General features: G+C 39.8%; 1 protein-coding gene across 1 annotated transcript in view; it reads left to right on the plus strand.

Moving 5' to 3' along the window:
- SEL1L (SEL1L adaptor subunit of SYVN1 ubiquitin ligase) overlaps positions 1-25,947 on the plus strand; it is a 52,113-nt gene that overhangs the window by 19,930 nt on the left and 6,236 nt on the right. The window contains exons 4-20 of the mRNA XM_059688883.1: positions 716-883; positions 3,049-3,154; positions 3,952-4,114; positions 7,149-7,202; positions 7,295-7,354; positions 9,233-9,314; positions 9,893-10,047; positions 10,709-10,765; positions 14,285-14,353; positions 16,254-16,331; positions 17,279-17,341; positions 18,651-18,738; positions 19,051-19,199; positions 20,189-20,354; positions 20,909-20,983; positions 22,043-22,215; positions 25,047-25,175. Coding sequence (XP_059544866.1) covers positions 716-883; positions 3,049-3,154; positions 3,952-4,114; positions 7,149-7,202; positions 7,295-7,354; positions 9,233-9,314; positions 9,893-10,047; positions 10,709-10,765; positions 14,285-14,353; positions 16,254-16,331; positions 17,279-17,341; positions 18,651-18,738; positions 19,051-19,199; positions 20,189-20,354; positions 20,909-20,983; positions 22,043-22,215; positions 25,047-25,175 — 1,835 coding nt within the window. The remainder of the gene's footprint in view (positions 1-715; positions 884-3,048; positions 3,155-3,951; positions 4,115-7,148; positions 7,203-7,294; positions 7,355-9,232; positions 9,315-9,892; positions 10,048-10,708; positions 10,766-14,284; positions 14,354-16,253; positions 16,332-17,278; positions 17,342-18,650; positions 18,739-19,050; positions 19,200-20,188; positions 20,355-20,908; positions 20,984-22,042; positions 22,216-25,046; positions 25,176-25,947) is intronic.

A 25,947-nucleotide genomic window follows, 5' to 3' on the forward strand; every position in this document is an offset into this window, starting at 1 on the left:
GTTGGCGACTGCTGTTCTGGGAGGTTCAGTGTACACTTTAGTTCCGGGGAGGGGAGGCTTTCCTTTCCATAACATTGATCACACTTTTGTTTAATGTCTCTCTTCCTTGTGAGGCAGTTAGTTCTGTAGAGCAGAGACCTCTGCTCCACCTCATTTCTGGCACCTAGGAGATCCTCAGAACTTATGGAACAAATTAAAGATATGGTCTCCACCCTTAAGCTCAAAGTCTAGTGGGAGCTAGAGTATGGTAAAGAAAGAGCCTCAATATGTATTATAAGAGCTCTAATAAAATGCTGGGGGATCATTTTCCTTGTATTACTTTATATTATTGAAGAAATTGACTTACAGCAGTCACATCGAAAAGAGGAGAGTTGTGCCAAGCACTGGAATTGATTCAGTTGCATTTGCCTCATTTTTTGCTCACTAGTTGGGCAGAAGTTGGGCAGTAGACTGCATTCTAAGGTTATTGTATCTCAAGACCTTCAGCAATCCTAAGCTAGTTACAGAGCTGGGTAGTCAGCTAGCCATGCTCACTAAGTTGACTCACCTTCAAGTCACCCCTAAACAGGATTCAAGGATTAGTGCTGACTTTTTGTATATTCCCCATTCCAAATCATGTATCTTCCTCTTTAAATTCTAGTAGCTGAAATTGACAGTGTTAAATCCATGAATACCACAGGTGCTGTTCATGTTTTGATTTTTCTTATCTTTCCAGCTTTGACCGCCATTGAAGGCACAGCACATGGAGAGCCCTGCCACTTCCCTTTTCTTTTCCTGGATAAGGAATATGATGAGTGTACGTCAGATGGGAGAGAAGATGGCAGACTGTGGTGTGCTACAACCTATGACTACAAGGCAGATGAAAAGTGGGGCTTTTGTGAAAGTAAGTGTTGATTTGTAGGAGAAATTTCCACATTGCTCCATGTCTTGGACAGCATCTTCAAGGCCTCTGCTAGCCATCTTTTTCCACCCTTGACAGACATGGTCAGTGTTGATAATGTGGTGATAGCCTTAAAGAACAGACTTTGGCACAGGAAGCATGCAGTGTACTTACTCATTTCCAGCCTGTCACTCAGGCAGCTTATCACACTGTCTTATTTAGAGAGGGTTTTCTGTTGAGCGATGACCTATGAACCAGGAGGTCATGATTTGATACCTGGATTGCTGGCTCTATCCCCAGTGGGGGACATGGAGGCAGCAAGCCAATCGATGATTCTCATCATTGATGTTTCTATCTCTCCTCCTCCCTTACTCTCTGAAATAAAAATAAATAAATAAATTTTAAAAGAAGAGTAGTTAGAAGAAAAATAATAACTTTTAAAAAACACTTTGAGCCCTGGCCTTTGTGGCTTACTTGATTGGGTGTCCTGTGCAATGAAAGGTTGCCAGTTAGATTCCCGGTCAGGGCACACGCATGGATTGCAGACTCGATCCCCAATAGGGGACGTGCAGGAGGCAGTCCATTGATTTTCCTTTCTTGCATTGATATTTCTCTCTCTCTCTCTCTCAAATCAATTTTAAAAAAAATCTTTTAGCCCTGGCTGGTTTGACTCCATGGATAGAGTGGTGGCCTGTGGACTGGGGGGTTGTGGGTTCGATTCCGGTTAGGAGCACATGCCTGGGTTGCGGGCTCGACTCCCGGTGGGGGGCATGTAGGAGGCAGCTGATCAGTGAGTCTCTCTCATCATTGATGTTATCTATCTCTCCCTCTCCCTTCCTCTCTGAAATCAATAAAAATATATTTTAAAAAATCTTTTAAAAACACTTGGAGTAAGATGTGCTGTGCTCAGTAACATTTAACAAATCATGTATGTTTCACCTTCCTGCATGTTAATGTCAGTATAAGGGGGCTGACCTCTAAAGGTATTTTTTCAGGAAAAACTTTGTAACTAATAAAGAACAGAAAATCTTAAACATATCTCCTTTGATTCCAAATAACACTTTCAAAATAATGGCTCTGGTAGATAATTAGGCACTTCTAGAAGATAACATCAAATATAGCCCATCTTGGGCAGTGGTCAGCAAACTCATTAGTCAGCAGAGCCAAATATCAACAGTACAACGATTGAAATTTCTTTTGAGAGCCAATTTTTTTAAACTCAAACTATATAGGTAGATACATTGTTATTAACTTAATTAGGGTACTCCTAAGGCTTAGGAAGAGCCACACTCAAGGGGCCAAAGAGCCACATGTGGCTCGCGAGCCACAGTTTGCCGACCACGGATCTTGGGTATAGGCCAGTATGATTAGGCACTTTGGTATAATATCATCAGATTTTTTATATATAAGAATTCCTGTTTCTATAAATATTGGTCCTAATGAAATACTCAGATATCTCTTAATGAGTTCTAGATTTCTGGTACAATACTATATTACAATAGCAAAATAATTTTTAGAAAAAAAATAAAAACAAAGTGTCCTTTGACTAAAATGGTGTTTTTCTGATTGTTTTTTAAAAATACATCTTTATTGATTTCAGAGAGGAAGGGAGAGGGAAAGAGAGTTAGAAACATCAGTGATTAGAGAGAGAATTATTGATTGGCTGCCTCCTGTACATCCCCTACTGGGGATCGAGCCCACAACCCAGGCATGTGCCCTTGACCAGAATCAAACCTGGGACCCTTCAGTCTGCAGGCTGACACTCTGTCCACTGAACCAAACCAGCTAAGGCTGACTATTGTTTTTTAATATGCTTCTGTCCTCCTGATTTTAGCTGTTTTGGCACATAATCATAATTTGCTACTGAAATTTCAGTTAAATTATATTAAAAGTTTTAGAATTACTAGCAGAAAAGTACCCTCCAAAAGCAGGTTGATACTGCTTTCTCTAAAAGAACGTGATGTAGACAAGTTGTGTGTTTTTTAAGTCTTATCTTTTGTCAGGTAAAGGCCACAGTTAAATTATGTGTCTTTGGAGTCAGCTTTGTAAAGAATGAAAGATCATTAATTGTGTTTGTAGTCTCAAAAGGCAGAATACATGCTGATGCTTGATAAATAATTGGTGTAGAATTAAAATCCATTTAAGTGCATCTAACATTTTGTTTCTAGCTGAAGAAGAGGCCACTAAAAGACGGCAAATGCAGGAAGCAGAAGTGATGTACCAGACTGGGATGAAAATCCTCAATGGAAGCAATAAGAAAAGCCAAAAAAGAGAGTAGGTAGCACTGCAAGTACATGCCTCCCCTAAGATAGGCCATTACAGAGATAAATAGCGAAGTATTTTTTTTTAAAGTGTTTTGCCAAAACAGAGGCTTTGTTAAGTTGCATTATAAGAAGTTTAATACCATATATGGACTTCAGTGGCATTGTTTTTTATCAGATATTAGCTTGTTAGATAAAAAGGTTGTAAATACTGATCCCAACAATGTACAATGAGCAGAATGGAAATAATGGACTAAAGTTGTTGTTTCTGAGAACCAAGAATACATATGCTATTCAGAATTTAAAATTACATAAAGCAAAAAAAGGAGTTATTGTCAGATGTTTGTTTTTTTCGTTTTTGCTTTATAATATTCTTGCAGACAAAGACTAGAACTTAAGAATTTACGCTTAGAAAGAACGTAAAACAAGTGACTGTCTTCTAATATTTTATGTCCCTTTTATTTCAGCAGGCTTATATTCTGTGCAAAGATTTTTTTTTTAAATTGCAGTGGCTATCACTGGATTATTTATGGGACACCATATTATTACAGTTCTTTCATTGCACATGTAGTTAATGTTTTCAGAAGTTTTGGGAATTACTATTAGTGTAATTAGACTATCCAAGATGTTCGGATGAGAGAGAAAACTGGTGTCTTACATAAAAACAAAGTAGCCAGGATGTTTTCTATACATAAGTAACATGACTATAGAATAAGGAAATTATTTATGTTGCATTTCAGTAGATTTTTAAAAAATGTAATAAAAGTTCCAAATTATTGCTAATGTGTTTTTAATTGTTTACATTTAAAGAGCATATCGGTATCTTCAAAAGGCAGCAAGCATGAACCATACCAAGGCCCTGGAGAGAGTGTCATATGCTCTTTTGTTTGGTGATTACCTGACACAGAACCTCCAGACAGCTAAAGAGATGTTTGAGAAGCTGACTGAGGAAGGCTCTCCCAAGGGGCAGACTGTAAGTGCACTTGCGTTGGAGAGTCTCCTCCCACACAGCACTTGTTTATTTTAACCGCAGTTTACTCTTTGTGCCCTGACTTCTTTTGAAAAATAAGAATAAAATATCTTGCCCAGCCAGTGTGGTTCAGTGGTTGCGCATCGACCTATGAACCAGGAGATCAGGGTTCGATTCCCGGTCAGGGCACGTGCCTGGGTTGCAGGCTCGATCCCCATTGTGGGGCGTGCAGAAGGCAGCTGGTCAATGATTCTCTCTCATCATTGATGTTTCTCTCTCTCTCTCTCCCTCTCCCTTCCTCTTTGAAATCAATTTTGAATAAAATATCTTTGAATATCAGTCTTTTTCCTTTGTCTGAGAACATTTATGGTCACTTAAGGCATCTTGCCACAATTATGCCTGTAGTTTTCCAGATTTGATCTGTAGTGAATGAAACATGAAGTAATTGGCTTTTACCTAAATTACTCACCAGTGCATTTCTTTCCAAACTTCAGCTGCTTCATCTCTTATTAATCTTGATGTTTTTAAGCATATACATTACAGAAGCAGTACAGGTCCATTATAAGAAACTAGAAATACAAACTAAAAATGCTAAGGAAGTCAATAATGCATATGTACAACTAGACATGAGCATTGGTAGTATGTTAATGCATGCACAGCCTTCTCGACCTTTTTCTTTGTGTATAGATACATACAAATTTTTGATTAAAATAAGATGTCATTGTCTACTGTCCCATAACATGCTCTTCTCAATTGTTAATCTTCACCTTTCCTTTCCAGTAAATTTCTACAACATATAATACCCGTAGCATATTCAGCTGGTATTGAACAGAACATTTCCTTTATATCAGTTTTGTCCAAACCTAACCCCGGACTATACCTTATATTTGGTTGTTATTTCTAACGTTACCATCCCCTTTCTTTTTTTTCTGTGTTAGGGCCCATTTTTCTGCAGAATGTCCTAACTCAGTTTACCCATTGACTTCTGCATGGTGTCCTTTAGTTTGTTTTTTCATCATCTATATTTCCTATAAACTGGCTATCACAGCTAAAGACTGATGAACTCAAGTAAAATATTTCTGGCTGGACTGCATTATGGGGATGTTCTGCATTCCATATTACATCACACCATTTGATACAAAATATCTGTTTGATTACCTATGGTAAGGTTGACAACTAGGATTTAGGGTGCCACCACATTTATTTAAAATGCCTTCAATAGCCCTGACCGGTTTTGCTCAGTGGATAGAGCATCAGCCTGTGGACTGAAGGGTCCCAGGTTCCATTCTGGTCAAGGGCATGTACCTTGGTTGCAGGCACATCCCCAGTAGGAGGTGTGCAGGAGGCAGCTGATCGATGTTTCTCTCTCCTCGATGTTTCTAACTCTCTATCCCTCTCCCTTCCTCTCTGTAAAAAAATCAATAAAATATATATTAAAAAAATAAATAAAATGCCTTCAATAATTCAGGTTTACTGAAGGTTTTAGATTTGCTTAGTCACAGAAGCCTGTTTTCAGACTATTTCAACATTAGCTTATACTTTGATGTTGTCAAGGCAAAGGATAGGACTTTACTAGTGCATTCTTTGATTGGTTGAATTTTTTTAGAAAATGGTGTGCTCTAGCATTGTAAAGTGACCTTCCTTGACCACTTCACCTTGACCTCTGGCTGCCTCTTTGTGTTCCTGGGATAGTGGATCTTGGCAATCTCTTATCCATTTCCAATGTGTGTGCACCTTTGCGTTGATGTAATGATGTAGGAGTTGTTCTGTCCTTATAATAGTTGTTCATCAAGATCAAGTAAAAGCCATATTTGTGTTCAACCTTGTTTTTCTAGTTAATAAGTTATTAAATTACTAGGGGCCCGGTGCACGAAATTCGTGCACTGGGTGTGTGTGGGGGGGGAGTGTTCCTCAGCCCAGCCTGCCCCCTCTCACATACTGGGAGCCCTCAGGCGTTGACCCCCATCACCCTCCAATCGCAGGATCGGCCCCTTGCCCAGGCCTGATGCCTCGGCCAGAGGCGTAGACCCCCATCACCCTCCGATCGCCTGATCGGCCCCTTGCCCAGGCCTGACGCCTCTGACAGAGGTGTCAGGCTTGGACAGGGGACCCCCATCTCCCTCTGATCGCTTGCTCCACCCCCCGCCCAAGCCTGACGCCTCTGACCCAGGCTTCAGGCCTGAGCAAGGGGACCATCACATCCCCCCAATCCCCGGCTCAGCCCCCCGCCCAGGCCTGATGCCTCGGCCAGAGGAGTTGACCCTCATCACCCTCCGATCACCAATCACCGGATTGGCCCCTTGACCAGGCCTGAGGCCTCTGGCCTAGGCATCCGGCCCGGGCAGCGGGGACCCGCAGCTGCAGCGGCCCCGCGATCGTGGGCTCTGCTTTAGGCCCAGGCAAGGGACCCCTAGCTCCCGGGACTGCCAGCTTCGACCGTGCCCAGCTCCCATCGCTGGCTCCACCCCTACTTCCTGCTATCTCTGGCCAGGGCGGAAAAGGCACCTGATTCTCCGATCATGGCTGGGGGGCAGGGCGCTTAGCTCCCCAGCTCTTAGCTCCCCCCTGGGTTTCCGATCACTGTCAGTGGCAGGGGGCTTCTTCCTGCTTTCCCTTTCGCCTCCCTGCATTGTGCCTACATATGCAAATTAACCGCCATCTTGTTGGCAGTTAACTGCCAATCTTAGTTGGCAGTTAACTGCCAATCATAGTTGGCAGTTAATTTGCATATAGCCCTGATTAGCCAATGAAAAGGGTATCGTCGTACGCCAATTACCATTTTTCTCTTTTATTAGATAGGATCTTTAATCTTCAAGCTAAATATTTTGACTTGTTTAAAGTTGTATTTCATTGTGTAATTTGTAAAACCTTAAATGCATTTCTGAGGCTCTTTAATTCCAGGTTGTACATACTTGCAACAATTTAAATTGTTTCCCATTTAAAGATTCGTTCATCTTTTCATAGTACATAAAACTATGTCTGTCTTGGATAAACTTCCACCAAAGGCAGAATTCTTACTTTTATCATTTTATTTCAGGCTCTTGGCTTTCTCTACGCCTCTGGACTTGGTGTTAATTCAAGTCAGGCAAAGGTAATATTATTAAAACTTTAATTTATATGACACTTTCAATTGAGTACATACATGTGCCTATGTTCAATTAAGTATCTTTTGTTCATTCACAGGCCCTTGTTTATTATACTTTTGGAGCTCTTGGGGGCAACCTAATAGCCCACATGATTTTGGTAAGTAAGACTTAAGTGGAAGAATGCTAACATTGAGTAGCAGAAGAATTATCTGATAAATGGCTCTTTTTTTAAGTTGGAATTGTTTGTCAGAGTCATTTTTTTAGATTAGTTGTCATAAATGTTATATTGAAATTGATGAAGGACTTACTATGTAAAGAACCTACAAAGTTCTTTAAACCTATAAAGTGGTCCTTTAAAGTTCATTACAGAGTACCTTTTATGTGCCATTTGATACCATTGATCATTTAAATGACTTAGTGGTGAAATAGAGAATTTTTCCACTAAATTTTTTACTGTGGTGTATTTAATCTGCCTTGTATTTCATAAACTGACTTTGGCTAAGTCACATGACCTACAACTCATATTACTATGTTTCAAATGAATATATAAATTCATTCTTACAAGAACATAAAGGATAGAGTAAGCAGAAATGAGACTGAAAGCAGAAAAAAACAGGAAAAAATATGGAAAAGAGTTTACAGCTTAGTCATTGATGAGCTATGATACTTAAAAAAGAAGGAAAATCTGTTTCTCTGGCCAGCTGGGTGGGTCCTAACTAATTTTACTCATACATTCCCAAAAATATTCATTGAGTACATGTTGTTGGGATACCAAAGATGATTAAAATACAATCCAACAAGCTTTTAATCAAGAAAGGGAGGCACAGGTAAGGAGACCATTATAGTACAGCACGAGAATGTCAAGGAATCACCTAGAAAGTGGCATTGGAAGGAAAGGGATTTAAGGAGGTACTTCTGAGGAAAGAAGCAGCTAACCCTGTTCTTGAAGGGTAAATTGTGGTGAGTGAACGTAAAAAGCAGAGGTATCCAGGCAGCGGTTCTCAACCTGTGGGTCACGACCATCGGAAAACACATATAGCATATCAGGTATTTACATTACGATTCATAACAGTAGCAAAATTACAGTTATGAAGTAGCAACGAAAATAATTTTATGGTTGGGGGTCTCCACAACATGAGGAACTGTATTAAAGGGTCGCGGCACTAGGAAGGTTGAGAACCACTGATAGAGGGACAGCAACAAGAGGGAATGTGGTGTTTGCAAGAAAACACAAGCACTTCAGTGTGGCCAGAGAGTAGAAAACCTACCAGTAGTTCACAACAGGGCAGGTGAATAGGAATCCCATAAGCAGCTGTATGTCATGCCAGGGAGCATGGACTTGGTCCTGTTTACATGGACTCTGTCTTGTTTACAAGGGTAAACTGCTGAGGGGGTTTAAGTGAAAAATACGGTTTGTTCTAATTATCAGTCGTCTCCAACAGCAGCTTCAGATTAAGAACATTAAATGTTATACATGCTATTATACAGTAATGCCCTAAGGATTGTTAAAGCTTGTAAAGTTATTTTGAGTCTGTGCTAAATGACTCCAGAGAGCTCTACTTTCTGTCCCTTGCTCTTTATTATTAGCTCTCTTCCCCTTATTCTGAAGTCATTTATTGCTGGGCTGCTTCTACTAGTCCCTTGACTTCCCTATTTTGCTCATTTGTTGCTTCTTCTTTGCTAATTTGGAAGAGTAACCCTTTTTTAAAATTGTGTATAAAATAAGAATAAAATCTGTTCCAAGCAAGACCTTAATTTTCTCCTATAGGTAAAATGTGCACACTGCATAAAGTTCATTGCATCAATTTTGATTGCTCTAGGAAATTTATTTTCTAGTTCTTAGTCATTTATAGTCTGCTTGTTGAAGTGGCTAAATAAATTGCCTCATGACCTAAAGCTCAGGAAAAATGGGGTGATGGTGTCCTTGGACCAGAAGACAACAGAATTGCATGCTGAGTATGGTTAGCTGTATTTATTCCAATGGATGCACTGAAGCACCTGAAACCGCCGTCTTCTCACTGAGGCTGTGTTGCAGGGCTACCGCTACTGGGCTGGCATCGGGGTCCTCCAGAGTTGTGAATCCGCGCTGACGCATTACCGTCTTGTGGCCAACCATGGTATCTATGTTTTTGCCTTTCACCTTACAAAACAAAAACCAATAAAACAATTAATTTTAAATACATCTATTTTTATTGCACTACTTGAAATGTCATGAATGGCTCTTTTCAAGTGGAATCGTCCTTACCCTAGTTCAGGGATGGGGAACCTTTTTTCTGCCAACGGCCATTTGGATATTTATAACATCATTCACAGGCCATACAAAATTATGAACTTAAAAATTAGCCTGCTATCTTTGGTCAAACTTTAGTTAACTCACTTCTAATACCTTGGCAGGGCCAGATCAAATGATTTTGCAGGCCTTACAAGGCCTGCAGGCTGGACATTCCCCGCCCCTACCCTAGTTGATTAAGAAGTACTTACCTTTTTTTAAATTTTGCTATCAACTCCACTTCTTCAGTATTTTGTGGAAAAAACTAAATTTACTTTAGATTGCTGTTTTATATCTATAAACTACTATAGGAACAGTTTCCTGTAACATAACATCTGTCAACAATTTGGCAACTTGAATTGTACTTCTCTCTGTGGGACACCTGCTGACTTTCATCCATGTCCTTACTTTATCCCCCTGTTTCAGTTGCTAGTGATATCTCGCTGACAGGAGGCTCAGTAGTGCAGAGAATACGGCTGCCAGATGAGGTGGAAAATCCAGGAATGAACAGTGGAATGCTAGAAGAAGATTTGATTCAGTATTACCAGTTCCTAGCTGAAAAGGGTGATGTACAAGCACAGGTATGTGTTTCAACATCTCATGTACTGTCTTAATGCATTGTGTATTACAGTCTCTGGGGCAAGCACTTATATCTGTAAGTAACATTTTTATTGCTCTTAGCAGTTACTAGCTACGTTATTATTAGCTATATACTCTCAAGACATTCCATTTGGACTCCTCTGGGATATGGACTAGGCATTCATGGTTCCTAAGAGCTGGCAGGGTGACTACTGTGCACCCCAGTTGAAAACTGCTGCTTGAGTGGAGCAGCATTACAGTGATGATGAAGGCTCTTCATGGAGTCGCCAAGGACCAAAACTGCCACATTCTCTATAAACAAAAAGGCTCCGGGGCATGTGGGATTTCAGTTGCTCTTCAGAACTGTTCATGTTTCCTTTGCTCATCTTAGATCATAATTTTCTCATATTAATTAATATTCTTGAGTATTTCCTTTAGAGTAGATTCATTGGTGGCAAATTCAGTTTTGGATTAAAAGCAGATATTTTTAGTGTTTAAAAATGTAGATTAAAGTAGCGTAATATCTTCAGGAGGTAAGGCTAAATCTTTGAATTTTTGTAATAAATAGAAACCTTTTTATGACCAAGTGTTTTCTTGTTGGTTTAATGGTAATCACACTCCAGATGCTACCCTTGACTTTTGCCCCATTTTTATCATTTTCAGGTCGGTCTGGGACAACTGCACCTGCACGGAGGGCGTGGAGTAGAACAGAACCATCAGGTAACTTTTCTGTTCCTGGGGCTTTGTACTTCCTGTTGTAGCAAGAAATAATTCTCCAGGTGTATTTCTGGCTAAGTCAGTGACAATATCAAGTTTGTGTTATTAAGACAGCCATCACAAATGAACCTTTGATATTTAACTAACCCCTGAGGAAGCTGAAGAATAAAAATGTGATTATACCTCATAGGGTTGGGGAATGTTTTATCAATTCTAAAATCTAGTTCTTAATAATGCCAAAAATATGTAAACAATGTATTTTTTTCTATAGATATGTGATTGAAGTATATCTTAAAACTCCCATTAGAAAATATTTTATAGAACTAAGGAAAATCCATTGTTGAGTTTATGAGAAATTAGGAGTACACAATGGTAATAGTCAGATCTATATCCAGTCATCAAATTTTGTCTGCTTTATGTCCTAAGTGTCACCATCTCTTCCCTTTTCTTCCATCGGGACACCTGTCACTTGTGTGAATTACCTACTGCTTAAATTTCCTGAGCAGTAGCCTGTCTTTGTGAACCAGACATCTGATCATATGGCTCCCTTGCTTAAAACTCTTGAGTGGTCCACAGTTTCTCGGAGCTTAAAGACCAAAACCTTTACATGGCCCCTTCGGCCCCATTCCCATCTCCGTTTACCTCACCAGCCCCTTGCTTTCTCAGTCATAGGCACGGGGATCTTTTCTCGAGTCTTTGAAAATATCATGAACCTCTCTGTCTCAGGGCTTCTGGAATGCTGGCCTATCTGGCTAGAGTAAATATTTCCCCACCCCTTTCTTCATATAGCTAATTCCTTGTCATCCTCCAGAGCTCAACTGCAATATCTTTTCTCCTAATGTCTCCTTGGGCCTCAGCCCCACTCCAGGAATAAGTCATGTACCACAGTTAGGATTCTGAAAATCTGTATTCCTTATGGCCCTTGTCCGTTGTAAAGTAGTTAATTATGTAAGTTAGTTAATTAAGTTGTTTCCTCTGCTAGAACATAAGGTCCAAAAGCATGGGCTGCATCTGCCTTATTTTCCAGTCTTTTCCCAGCACCTCACACTGCCTAGCACATTATAACTCCTCTATGAATGCTTGTCAGATTCAAAACACTTTGTTTTTCTCCCATGCCAGTTAAGTATTCTAGTGAAGGTTACTTCATGTACCCATGTCCCATCAACTTTAAGAATTAGATGTATCAACACAACTATGCCTAATATCTACTTTTAAAAATTCAGATGGCATTTTGACAGCTCTTACTGTCTTTGGGTCATTAAAATGTATGTCACTAGGCCAGTGCAGCATCAGATAAAATCTTAATAAAAACATTAAGTGAGAGGACAGAATTCTGGATAAGTTTGTTGCATACCTTTTGCACAACAAATTTTGAAATATTTTTGGTGTGTATGCCACTTACCTGTGAAGCAACTGCACAAATAAATTATTTTACAGGCTATGAAGAGGGAAGAAAAGGATTTCCCAGTACACGTTAATTCAACAAATATTTGCGTGCCTACTATGTGCCATTCACTGCTAGACATTTCAGATACAATGCTTCAGTCCTTAAGTCCTTACAGAGCTTCAAGTTTAGTAAAAGAATTCAATACGTTTTATTTTTTATTTATTTTTTGCATTTACTGCCTTTTAAATGATCACAGCAAAAATAGGTAATAAATTGTGATTGTTGTTACTAAGGAGAATTAAAGCACCCAATAACAGATTACTGAGTGGGAGGTGGCAGTTGTCTCTGAAGAGAGATGGGTGACATTTAAGTTGAGCCTGGAGGTAAAATTATTCCAGGCCAGAAAGAACAGTATGTACATAGGTCCTAAGGCAGGAAGGACAAGACTGGTATGCCCAGAGTGCAGAGAGCAAGAGGGAGCAGTACTGAGATAAGTAGTGCCTGATCATGACAGTATATTTTCTACAGAACTGCAGGGGACTGTAAGGACCAGCATGAAGAGATTTAAGAACAGTCACTTTGGCCAGACCGGTTTGGCTCAGTGGATAGAGCGTCGGCCTACGGACTGAAGGGTCCCAGGTTCGATTCCGGTCAAGGGCATGTACCTGGGTTGCGGGCACATCCCCAGTGGGGGGTGTGCAGGAGGCAGCTGATCGATGTTTCTCTCTCATCGATGTTTCTAACTCTCTATCTCTCTCCCTTCCTCTCTGTGAAAAATCAATAAAATACATTTAAAAAAAAAAAAAAAAGAACAGTCACTTTGGATAACCCCAGAATAAAAAGCAGGGAGGTCAGGGGAGTATTTTAGAAGTCAAGTGAGAGATAATGTAGCTTTGACTAGAATTTTGGTAATGGAGGGTAGAAGATAGATGGATTCAGGATGGATTTGGTGGTAACAGGACTTATTGATAAACTAGGGGCCCAGTGCACGAAATTCGTGCACTGGGTGTGTGTGTGGGGGGGAGTGTCCCTCAGCCCAGCCTGCCCCCTCTCACATACTGGGAGCCCTCAGGCGTTGACCCCCATCACCCTCCGATCGCCTGATCGGCCCCTTGCCCAGGCCTGACGCCTGTGCCAGAGGTGTCAGGCTTGGACAGGGGACCCCCATCTCCCCCTGATCACTGGCTCTGGCCCCCACCCAGGCCTGAGGCCTCTGGCCCAGGAATCATGCCTGGGCAGGGGACCCCCATCTCCCTCTGATCGCTTGGTCCACCCCCCGCCCAAGCCTGACACCTCTGACCCAGGCTTCAGGCCTGGGCAAGGGAACCATCATATCCCCCCAATCCCCGGCTCCGCCCCCCACCCAGGCCTGATGCCTGGGCCAGAGGAGTTGACCCTCATCACCCTCCGATCACCAATCACCGGATCGGCCCCTTGACCAGGCCTGAGGCCTCTGGCCTAGGCGTCCGGCCCGGGCAGCGGGGACCCGCAGCTGCAGCGGCCCCGCGATCGTGGGCTACACTTTAGGCCCAGGCAAGGGACCCCTAGCTCCTGGGACTGCCAGCTTCGACCGTGCCCAGCTCCCATCGCCGGCTCCACCCCTACTTCCTGCTATCACTGGCCAGGGCGGAAAAGGCGCCTGATTCTCCGATCATGGCTGGGGGGCAGGGCAAAGGCGGCCCCACGGCCGCCTTTGCCCTGCCCCCCAGCTCTTAGCTCCCCCCTGGGTTTCCGATCCCTGTCAGTGGCAGGGGGCTTCTTCCTGCTTTCCCTTTCGCCTCCCTGCATTGAGCCTACATATGCAAATTAACCGCCATCTTGTTGTCAGTTAACTGCCAATCTTAGTTGGCAGTTAACTGCCAATCATAGTTGGCAGTTAATTTGCATATAGCCCTGATTAGCCAATGAAAAGGGTATCGTCGTACGCCAATTACCATTTTTCTCTTTTATTAGATAGGATTAGATATGGTGGGGGGGTACCTTGGAGCAACCAATAGGTGTCATGTTGCCATTTACTTAAATTGAGATTCTGCCAGGCAACAAGATTTTTTAACTGTTCCTGAAATAACTATTTTGGTTAAAAACCAAGGGCAGATTCTATTAAAAACTATTTTTAATAAATTCTTTCCTCACAGAGAGCGTTTGACTACTTCAATTTAGCGGCGAATGCTGGCAACTCACATGCAATGGCCTTCTTGGGAAAGGTACTGTACGTCCCATTAATGTATTGTGTAATAGCAAGAGGTGTTTGCAGAGTGAGTACATCCTGTATTCAAGATCTACAATCTACCCAAAACAAACTGGAAATAACATTTCCAGGGCAAATTGTGTCTTGTCCTAAGGCATTTCCAATCTGAGGCAATTTCCTAGGTGACTTAAATGTAACAGCATTTGCTCTTCAGTATGTTAATTCTCCACTGAAATTAACCACCACTATCCAAGCTCCTACTTTTCATATATCATCTATAATAATATCTATAATAATAAAAGTGTAATATGCAAATTGACAGAATGGCCCAACAGCAGAACGACCGTCCAGACAGTTTTCCAGGTGAAGCTGGGGCTGCAAGGGCCGAGGCAGCCACCGAAGCTGTGAGGGCTGAGGCAGCCAGGGCTGCGAGGACCTGCTCTTGCACGAATTTCGTGATAGGGCCTCTAGTACATAATAATGAGGAATCGATGCTGTGCGGGTTTTTGCTAGTCTGTTATAAATACCTGTTAACTTCCATGCTGAATAGAGGCACTTAGATTTTGTTGGAATTTGTCTGCAGACCTTTTCATCATCTTAAATGAGACAGCCATTACCCACCTTTCAGTGCGGTCCTTTTCTCAAGAGGACATTTAAGTCTAGAGACTTAATGAGTAGATTCCATATGTCATAGCACAATCTATTAACTTCCTTTTTCATTATTTTGAAAGCTATTCTAGTGTAAACTAATCAGTATTTTCATCTATAACCAAATCCTAATGTTAGGAAGCTCAGATAGAATATATCTCAAAGGTTTTTCCAAATAAAAAAATCTAGTCAGTATTTGCCACAGGATCACAGTTAATTGGGGCCTAAGAATTTTACATTTAGATTTTAGACAATAGTGGTGTTCCTCACGAATCTTGTTAAGCATTTAAGAACTTTTCATTTGAGCCCTTTCAATCTTTGCTCTAATTACAAACTAACCCTATCTCAAAAATGATGTCTTTGTCATTAATGTGTATATGGATAAAAACAGTATTGGTCATTCTGTTCTTTCTCTTTGTCCTTTATCATGATCCCTGGGACTTTAATCATTTGGTGCTTGAAACCTTTTAGAATAACCATTTAGTTGTTTCTTTTCCTGAACTTTCACTACCTTCAATCTTAGCCTGGGGGAAGTAGTGGTAGAGGAGAACGGAAAAGACATTGCTGATAGCCTTCCTTTCCTCGTTCAATCACAGGTCCCAAGCAATGTGTCAACCCAGTTAACTGCACTGGGATAGAGTGAGAAAATAGATTCCTCTGGGGGTTAAAGATTTCTTCTCCTGAGATTGACCTATAAGTTGATTTATATATTTATGTATTTATATATTTACTAGAGGCCAGGTACACAAAATTTATGTATTTATATATTTACTAGAGGCCAGGTACACAAAATTTGTGCATGGGTAGGGTCCCTAGATCAGGGCCGATCTGTGGGGCAACCGGCAGGGTGATCAGGGGACCCGTGTTGGTACCCGCCGTGGCTGGCCTGGGGCCTGCGGGCTGGGGGCAGCTCCTGCGTTGAGCGTCTGCCCCTTGGTGGTCAGTACGTGTCATAGCCACCAGTTGTTCCACCAGTCATTCCACCTGTTCAGTTGATTTGCATATTAGGCTTTTATTATATAGGATCTTAAGTTCATGGAACAGATGGTCATAAGGTCAATCATAAATTTGATATGACAGAATGTATAATAGTATAAAATGTCTACTTTTCAGGTTTTGCTTTTAATTCTAAAATATCCTTTGGGGAATTTTAATTTTGTTAGAAGATTCCATGAGATCTAACAAAAACCAGAATGAGATGAGATAGGAGAACAATGTAATTGGAGAGAGAATTATGCCTCATAATAAAATTGGGGTCTGTTTTCCAGATGTACTCAGAGGGAAGTGATATTGTGCCTCAGAGTAATGAGACAGCCCTTCACTACTTTAAGAAAGCTGCTGACATGGTAAGACCTTGTGACTCAGTGCATTTAAATGTGTATCACATTACTGTTATTTTAATAAATAAGTTTATTATATTAAAAGATGAATCATGACTGTCATGCCATAAATTAGTGAAAGCATTTATGTAAATATGATTCATGTAAATGAATTGAATGAGGAAAAAAGTTCTCAATAAAAAGCAATTTTTTTAGGGACCAGATTATTATATATTAAGCCTCTCTCAAAATTTTACTGAGAAATGTCCTGATCAGGAAAATGTGATTTTAGTAATAGAATTGAAAGTTACATAATTCTTATCTGTGTTGCATCTTGAGGTTTAAAACTTACACAATTGGATAATTTTGATAATAACAGTACATAATTTAGGCATTCTCTGGTGCAAAGAAAGCAGCCTATGAATACTTAAGACCCTATATGCCTCCAGTGTGTACCATACACATATCTCTTTGCCAACTACAGTCTCAAAACAATGGTTATCTTTGGTTTTGGGCACTTCAATAATCATAAGGATTTCTTTGCTGCCTAATCCCAGTATTGCTGTTATTACATGGTTGTTGACTCTACCCCATGGAGTCTTCCTTCTTGTTTGAGGAGGAAGGTTACTAATTAAAAAACTACCCAAAAAAGTGACCTGTGTGTAGTCTTTAAAAGATGAAATATGTTAGTTATGTTTTATATCATAAATTTATGGAACAGATGGTCATAAGGTAAGTCGTGAAAATTTAATTCTAAATGAATTTACTATTTACTCTTTTTCAGAAAATTTAAAAAACCCCAAATACCTAAAAGTCAATATTATGTTTAGCTTGATGGGAAGGAGAAAATTTTATTTTGACTTGAAAAGTGCTAAGACGGGTTTTGCACATGCCTGTAAATTGTTTATTTTGCAGGCATTTAGTCTTGCCTACTTTGTAATTAATTCTTTCACACTGTTGTCTCTGGTTTGCAGGGCAATCCAGTTGGACAGAGTGGGCTTGGAATGGCTTACCTCTACGGGAGAGGAGTTCAAGTTGTAAGTTTCCCATCTAACATTCTGATTTTAACAAGGAGTCAGTTGGTGAGGTAGGGAAGTATTCCTTAACTAGCTCCCAGCCAGCCTAGGCAGGCCGCTTCATTATAACCAAACCTAAACTGTTTCCGGTTGTCCTTACCATCCTTCACTCTGTACTCACTGTACCTACTGCCTTGTTAGAATGGCTCGGACTCTGGCACCTTCTCCTGAAGCAGTTTCTCATCCTCCCACCAATGCTCTCTGCCCTGTCTACTCTTCCATCTCGCCTAGACTTGTACTTCTTCACTCAAGCCTAAGAAAATGCTCAGGTCTCTCCCATTTAGAGGAGAAAAGCTTTCTGTTCTACCCTTTGCCCTTCTAGCCACTACCTCTTTTCTCTGCAGCCCTTCGCTGCACAGCCAAGTTTTTCTAAAAAATGAACTATATGAGCTGCTACCGCTCACTCATTAGCTCAGAACAGTCAGGTTCTGCCTCATGAAACTGCTCAATACAAGTCACCCAGAAACCTCCTGAATGTCAACTCCACATTTTTTGGTTGTGTATCATTAGCACTTTCTTCCCTGGAGTTCTGTGACTGCAAGGGCTCTTGGTTTTCCTGAGCCATGGTTCTCATTCTTCTGTGCTACTTCCTGAGGTGGGATGCCCTGGAGTCTCCTTGCCATCCCCTTTTTCTGTGGGATATCTCTAAGCAATATGTTCTTTTTATTTGGGCCTGAAACTAAGAGCTAGGTTTGGGATTCTAATCTGTAGGCATTCCTTAGCATAAGAAACAGTAGTGTGATCTCGTTTTTATTCCTTCTAGTCATTTTAGGAAACTGAAGTTCCGTAGCGATCTTTGTTTCAGTTTATCTCTATGGATACATGATATTTGAAGTTTAATGATCGCATAGTGTTCATTATGAACACAGGGAAAGAACGAATAAGGAGAGAATGATTACCCTTATTTAATATTGGAAGAATTGAGGTTTTAAAAAGGATTGGTTGGTTAACAGAAAAGATACAACTGTTTCTTAAATCCTGTCCTTATGTTCCACTGGTGGTGTTTATGCTTTCCGAGAGCCAACATGCAAATTGTCTCACAAAAGCTCGATTTGCTTTTCTTCAACATCTTAAATATAATCCCCCTGTGACTTCAAGTCTATTATTATCTGCTATAAAAATTAGAAGGTATTTCTTTTAATGGCTCTTCAAGACTATTTTGTGTGCTTTATTAATTTTTTTAATAAATTAATCTTCTGACTTTCGAGTATGTCAGCCTTTTGAGGTTTCTCATCATGTGCTTGTGTGATGAGATGATCTTTTTTTACAGAATTATGATCTGGCACTGAAGTATTTCCAGAAAGCTGCTGAGCAAGGCTGGGTGGATGGGCAGCTACAGCTTGGCTCCATGTACTATAGTAAGTCACGGTGGGATTGATGAACACACCAAGATGTAAATCACCTTTTTCCACTAGACGTCACTATGATATGGAAATGAGAGTGTTGCATACTGGCTGATCCATGTTCTCCCAATTCAGTGATCTGTGCATCTTGCTTTTTATTGTGAATTATGTTGATATATATTACTGTACAGATCTGTGTTAATAGGATTCACATTTTTCCCGAGTAAGAATTCTGAATTTTATTTTGTTTTATCCTCTACTTCTCTGATGTTTCAGCTGAATCTTATCTGAGACTGTTCCTGACCTTTCCTGTGATTTTCCTTACAGATGGCATTGGAGTCAAGAGGGATTATAAACAGGCCTTGAAGTATTTTAACTTAGCTTCTCAGGGAGGCCATATCTTGGCTTTCTATAACCTAGCACAGATGCACGCCAGCGGCACAGGTGTGATGCGATCCTGCCACAATGCAGTGGAGGTGAGGGCTCTTCTACCAACTTCTGTACTGGAAATTAATTTTCCCAGTCGGAAGTCTACTGTTTTTGTTTGTTTGTTTGTTTGTTTGTTTGTTTGTTTAACATATTTTTATTTATCTTAGAGAGGAAGGGAGAGGAAGGAAGTGGGAGAGAGAGAAAGAAACATCAGTGATGAGAGAGAATCATTGATTGGCTGCCTCCTGCACGCCCCACATGGGATTGAGCCCACAACCCTGGCATGTGCCCTGACCAGGAATCGAACAGTGTCCTCCCGGTTTATAGGTTGACGCTCAACCACTGAGCCATGCCAGCTGGGCGGAAAGTCTACTGTTTTAATTGTTGTTTTCTTGTGTGATTTCTTCTAGAGTTGAAACAGATTCAGCCTACTGGTATACTGAGGGAAGACGGAGGGTCTGTGTGGGGCCATCACACTTATTTCATTTACCCTCCCTATTAGAATCAGTGTTAATAAGGGCAGATACTGTGTCTGCTGTCTCTATCACCTAAGACAGTATCTGAGACATAGCGTCAAAAAAGCATATGCTAGGATGCTAAATGAATGTTACAAAGGGGTGTGCTAATATCTCCTAATTGGCACTTTAGAGTGACATCAATACATGTTTACAAAGTTTCTAAAGCTCTCTCTGATCCAGTTTCCTTACTTGTAAAATGTAGCTGTTAATAGGACTCACCTTATAGAGTGGACTCCATGGGAGGGTTAAGTGAGTTAAGTTACGTATTATACATAAATCACTAGAACAGTGTCTGACCAGTGTCAGTGGTATATAATTGTTTGCTATTATTTGAATAAACTATTCTAAAGATTAAGTGAAAGCTTCAAATATATATCCCAGACTTTACATATATTCAGTAAAATTACCCAACATTGAAAGAGCATACATAACACTCACATGGCTAATCTGAAAAATGATTTTCTAGCTTATCTTTCTTATTCTTCTGTTGTTGTTTTTTTTCTTTCCTGTTCTCACAGTTGTTTAAGAATGTGTGTGAACGGGGCCGCTGGTCTGAGAGGCTTATGACTGCCTATAACAGCTATAAAGACGGCGACTACAACGCCGCCGTGATCCAGTACCTCCTGCTGGCCGAACAGGGCTATGAAGTGGCACAGAGCAACGCTGCCTTCATCCTTGACCAGAGTAAGGTTCATCTGAGTGCTACCTCGGGTTCAGAATGCAGGGACTCACATCAGGTTACCTGTCTAAAAGGAAAAGCCACAAAGAGCGTTCTTTGTTGCTGTAAACAGAACTTGTCCCTCTTGTTTAAGTTATTTTACTTCAGATCTCACATCCTTCTTAATTTTTCAGAATTGACAGTAGAAATAGATTTGACATTCATCATAAAATTGGCTGCTGCTTTCAGCAAATACATTTTCACAAAATAGCAGATATAAAATACTGTTTTTCCAGCTTATGTAGGTCCCCAGAGTGGCCCAGTACTCAGTCTCATTATTGGTTCTGTGGATAAAACGTGTTTCAGGATGTAATGTCCTAAATGCAGTGATTCCTTGGAACTCAGTATTTTATTCTAGTACTTATTTAATTTTAATACAATATATTTTCCATTTATTATTTGTTATATTCCAATCCTTATTTCAGTTATGCTCCACATACTCGTTCTAGCTTGAAAATGAAGCCTAAAAGTCTAGTGTCTTTCCCTAAATGCCTGCTTTGTGTTACCTCTTTCCCTGTAGGAGAAGCCACCATTGTAGGTGAGAATGAAACCTACCCCAGAGCTTTGCTCCACTGGAACAGGGCTGCCTCGCAAGGTGAGTGGTTGGTTCATCTTAAAGGATAAGAGTTTCACCCAGGAACCTCTCTTTATTTTGTTTTTTTGGTTTTTTTTGGGGGGGGGGGAGGGGGGTGTTTTTTTAAATCTCCCATAAAAATTAAGTCCTGTCATTCCTCGCCTTAAAATTAAGCAGATACTATTGCTTAACTTGTTAGCATCGTGATTGGTATTTATTCTTAAAATGGAAATTCTAGTCCCAGGGCTTCTAAACTGAATTGCAAGGCGTTTGTACTAGACGTTGAAGTCATGCTATGGTTTTCTCTCTGGTTTTTAGTTTGAAACCTGTATATTGTGTAAATGAAAATTGAATAGAATATTAGTCCAAACCCCAAAAGATTTTAACCTTTCTCCACTTTTCCATTTGACTGTTTTTTCTCTCTCACAAACTACTCTCCATGTTGTGTGCCTACCATCCCTTCTTCAAGCATAAACAAGGGTCCAGTTAAACGATTTTAAAATGTAAATGACATCATAGAATAGACCATGATCATTTAAAGAATATTATTGGAGCCTAGCTGGTTTGGCTCAGTGGATAGAGCATCAGCCTGTGGACTGAAGGGTCCCAAGTTCGATTCCAGTCAAGGGCACATGCCCAGGTTTTGGGCTTGGTCCCCACTAGGGGGCATGCAGGAGGCAAGCCCATCAGTGATTGATTCTCTCTCATCATTGAAGTTTCTCTCTCTCTCTCTCTTTCCCTCTTTCCCTCCCTCTCCCTCTCCCTCTCCCTCTCTCCCTCTCTGAAATCAATAAGAATATATTAAAAAATAATAATAATAATATTATTGGAGACATGGGGGGGTGTTGCCACCTACCTTGTTCTACCTCTCCTTGACTATTACAAAACCTTCTTCAGAAGAGTAATTCTATTTAAATTTTTACTGAATTTATAGCTTAGCTAAAGGGTTGGTTGTAAAATTTGTGTACTATAAATTAAAATTCTGTTTTATGTAATCAAGTTAATAGGAAGAGAAATAACAGTGTGATCTGTTTTAAATACTTTATTTATTGGCAGTTTTGCATTTAACTTTTGTTTAAGGCTATACTGTGGCTAGAATTAAGCTTGGAGACTACCATTTCTATGGATTTGGCACTGATGTGGATTACGAGACTGCATTTATTCATTATCGTCTAGCATCTGAGCAGCAACACAGCGCACAGGCTATGTTTAATCTGGGATATATGCATGAGAAAGGACTAGGCATTAAACAGGTGAGCGGTGCTTCAAATTAATGTTTGAATAATATAAACTGTGACTTGGGGAAAGGTCTGCATTTTTATAGAAAATAGGCTTTCTTTGGAATGTGCTCAGATTTTAGATACTAAGTTGTGAGGCAGTTTTGTAATATTTCACAAGATTGCCCCTGCATCTCTCATCTTCCAGCAAACACACATATTGATATCCACACTCTTCTATTTAGAATATTAAGGCAAAAACAGATTCATGAAAACAGAAAGGCAGTGCAGCTTCTACTGATAACTCCTCGTTTGAGAAACTGTCCACCCATAATCAGACAAATTCTATTGCTTCTAAATTTTTTTGAAATGAATTAAGATGGTTGCTATTGATAAACTTATTCCTGATTCTTTTTTCAATTAAAAAATGTTTTGTCGATATTATTTTATATTAGTTTCCATTGTACCACAGTGATTATACAATCACATACTTTACAAAGTGTTCCCCCTGATATTTCCAGTACCCATCTGGCAGTATACATAGTTATTAAAATATTATTGACTGTATTTCCTATGTTGTACTTTACATCCCATGACTGCTTTGTAACTGCCAATCTGTATTTCTCAGTTCCTTCACCTTTTGCACCCAGTCCTCCACCCCCTTCCCTTATTTCTGATTCTTAAACTTACCTAGTGAAGTCTAACTGTCTTTAGACCTTTAGTTTTGTCCATGTACCCTTAAAAATTTTGAAAAATTATATCTTGTGCATTTTTAAGTTGACATTTAAAATTTTTCATCATAGCCCTAACTGGTTTGGCTCAGCGTCGGCCTGCGGACTGAAAGGTCCCAGGTTTGATTCCGGTCAAGGGCATGTACCTTGGTTGCGGGCACATCCCCAGTAGGGAGTGTGCAGAAGGCAGCTGATCGACGTGTCTCTCTCATCGACGTTTCTAACTCTCTATCCCTCTCCCTTCCTCTCTGTAAAAAATCAATAAAATATATTTAAAAAAAATAAAATAAAATAAAATTTTTCATCATAGCCCAGCCAGTATTGCTCAGTGGTCTACACCTGTGAACCAGGAAGTCAGGGTTCGGTTCCTGTCAGGGCACATGCCATGTTGCTGGCTCAATCCCCAGTGGGGGGTGTGCAGGAGGCATCTGGTTGATGATTCTTTCTCATCATTGATGTTTCTCCCTTTCCCTTCCTCTCTGAAATTAATTAATTAATTAATTAATTAATTAAAATAAATTTTCATCGTAAGTTTCAAAGGGTCTAAGTTCTAGCTATTTTAAATAAGAACATTTTTTAAAAAATGTTTAAATTACTGTAAATAATTTGACATGCCCATTATTAATTTTTTAAAAATGTGTATTAAATTCTTTAATTGCATATTGCATCTTTTTCTTTTCTCCCTGAATTCATATTTTAGTCTAGTATTCCCATTGAAATGTTATGTAATTGTTGTGTTTGATGACTAATATAAAAATCACATGTGAGTTGTGACCTTTATAGAATACACCTAGGAATCAAGATGACTAAAGTCGTATAACTCTGATACTACTTTTATAATAGATTATAAAACAAGAACCTAATCCGTGTGCTTTTCTCATCTCATCATTTAATTTGTAATGTAATATGATGTATAGCTTATGTAAATTCTTACGAAAAAGAATGTGATAAAAGGCATCAGAGTGATGAGAGGGAACTCTAGGTTTCAACTTTTAAGAATAATTAATTATGTGTAAAAATAACAGTAAATCCATTCGTTTTTATAAGACATCATAATGACCTTTTCCTTGTTCTTATTTTTTAAATGAAAGAGACATTCCTGCTACTAAAAACTAATCAGCATCTCGTATAACTAGAAAAATATTAAGTATTAAATAAGACCAGGATTGGTTATAAATGAAATAAATAATTCAGGATATATTTGATAGCTTCAATTTAATTACCCTATTTACTCAAACACATATAGCCTGTATTATCACATAGTTTTATTCATGAACTTGAAAAATATGGCAGTTCAAAAAAATGTTAGTTATATATATTTTTAAAAATCAAAGACACTGACCATACTATTACAGTTAGCTGAAGGTGCCTTTCTTTTCAACTAATGACCCACCCCAGGTACATATAGGGAATAGCTGAAAGCAGTTGTTTATATTTAAATATATGGGGGAAAGTCTTCTTTAATGCTTAGCCTTTCTTTCCCATGTCTCGTGGAATTTTTTCCTAGGAGGATGATATTCTTTGACAGTAGTCAGGGTATAGAAGAAGTAAGTTTGGTAAATGAAAATTTCACAACTCCCACCATCCCATCCTACATATATCTGAATACTCCAACCTGTGCCAAAATTACCAGTGACTTGCTTTGCCCTTCACAGAAATATGTCTAAAACAGGGAGACACAGGATGTGCCTTAACGGTGTCCCTTGGGAAATCTTGACTGTCTACTCCAGTTTGAAGTTCACTGCTCCAAACTGAAACCTGGAGCTGGCTGAAGTTTTAAGTAGGAAAAAATTAACTTGCAACTCACAGGTCACCCTTGGAAGTGTCCAGATTAACAGTGTTATGTGTAGCTGTAAGACGGTGCAGCATTTAACTCTGAAAGTCTACACAGCAAGTGGATGTCAGGTTGGGAGGGGAGCGTGAATGAAGTCTTAAAATTTTCAATTAAAATTTTCCAAATTAAGCTGTTAGGTAATTAAAGAACTTTTATCCAATTACAACTTGGTTTTCTTTAGGTAAGGGAAATTTTAAAATGAAACTTGAAAGATAAAATAAATTTTCCTAATGTATAAACTAAAAAAACAATGATTCTTAATTTAGCAAGAAATGAATTTGGGTTTATCGCCTATCTTATAGGATATTCACCTTGCAAAGCGTTTTTATGACATGGCAGCCGAAGCCAGCCCAGATGCACAAGTACCAGTCTTCCTAGCGCTCTGCAAATTGGGCATCGTCTACTTCTTGCAGTACATACGGGAAGCCAATGTAAGTGGTCCACGCCTTTCAGTTAAACACAAATGATGTAACCTCAGTCCAGAGGCTTGTATTTTAAATGTTGGGGGAGAAGGGAGGAGTATCCTGGGAGTGTCTGGTCTCTTCCCTTCTTCCCCCAGGTGAAGTACCCGCTGTCCTCATCGGGAGGGTTGAATGTGGCCACAAAGCTGTTAATAGTTTTCAGGTAGCATCACAAGTGGTTCCCAGTGCTAACGCATTTTGCATTGATGCAGATGTTTTCTGGTTTGGGGAAAACTGAGACTGACCCATGGCGATTTGAAACAGTAGTTAACTAAACATTAAATCAGATGACTGCCTGCCTAGAAGTGACTCAGACCTCCCTAAGAAGAAGAGAATTTAGAAAAGGAGGAAGAAGAAGTAGAACCTGAGAACCTGCCCAGGCTATTGCACTTCAGATTCTTGTGATAGTGAAACATGTTAAAACCACCACCAGAATTTGTTCTCTAAAAGTGCCTTGAACTATTTAAATAAGCTGAAGGCAGAACCTAGAGAGGAGATGGGTTAGCCATTCTCTTCCAAGCTACTGACTTTAGTTAACAACACTTATGTGTTGCTCTTAGGTTCTCCAGTTTTGCATTTTGTTTCCAATACCTAGAGTTCCTCAAAATGGATTAACTAGTACAGCATTGAACTCTGAAAGTCTTCAAATATATGCAGAAACAAGGGCTATTTAACTTTAATTCATTCCAGGAAAGGATGGTGTTGAAATCTTTGGTTAACATCTTTCAGAACAGGTGGATAC

This window comes from Myotis daubentonii, chromosome 1 (assembly GCF_963259705.1).
Source record: "Myotis daubentonii chromosome 1, mMyoDau2.1, whole genome shotgun sequence".
NCBI lineage: Eukaryota > Metazoa > Chordata > Mammalia > Chiroptera > Vespertilionidae > Myotis > Myotis daubentonii.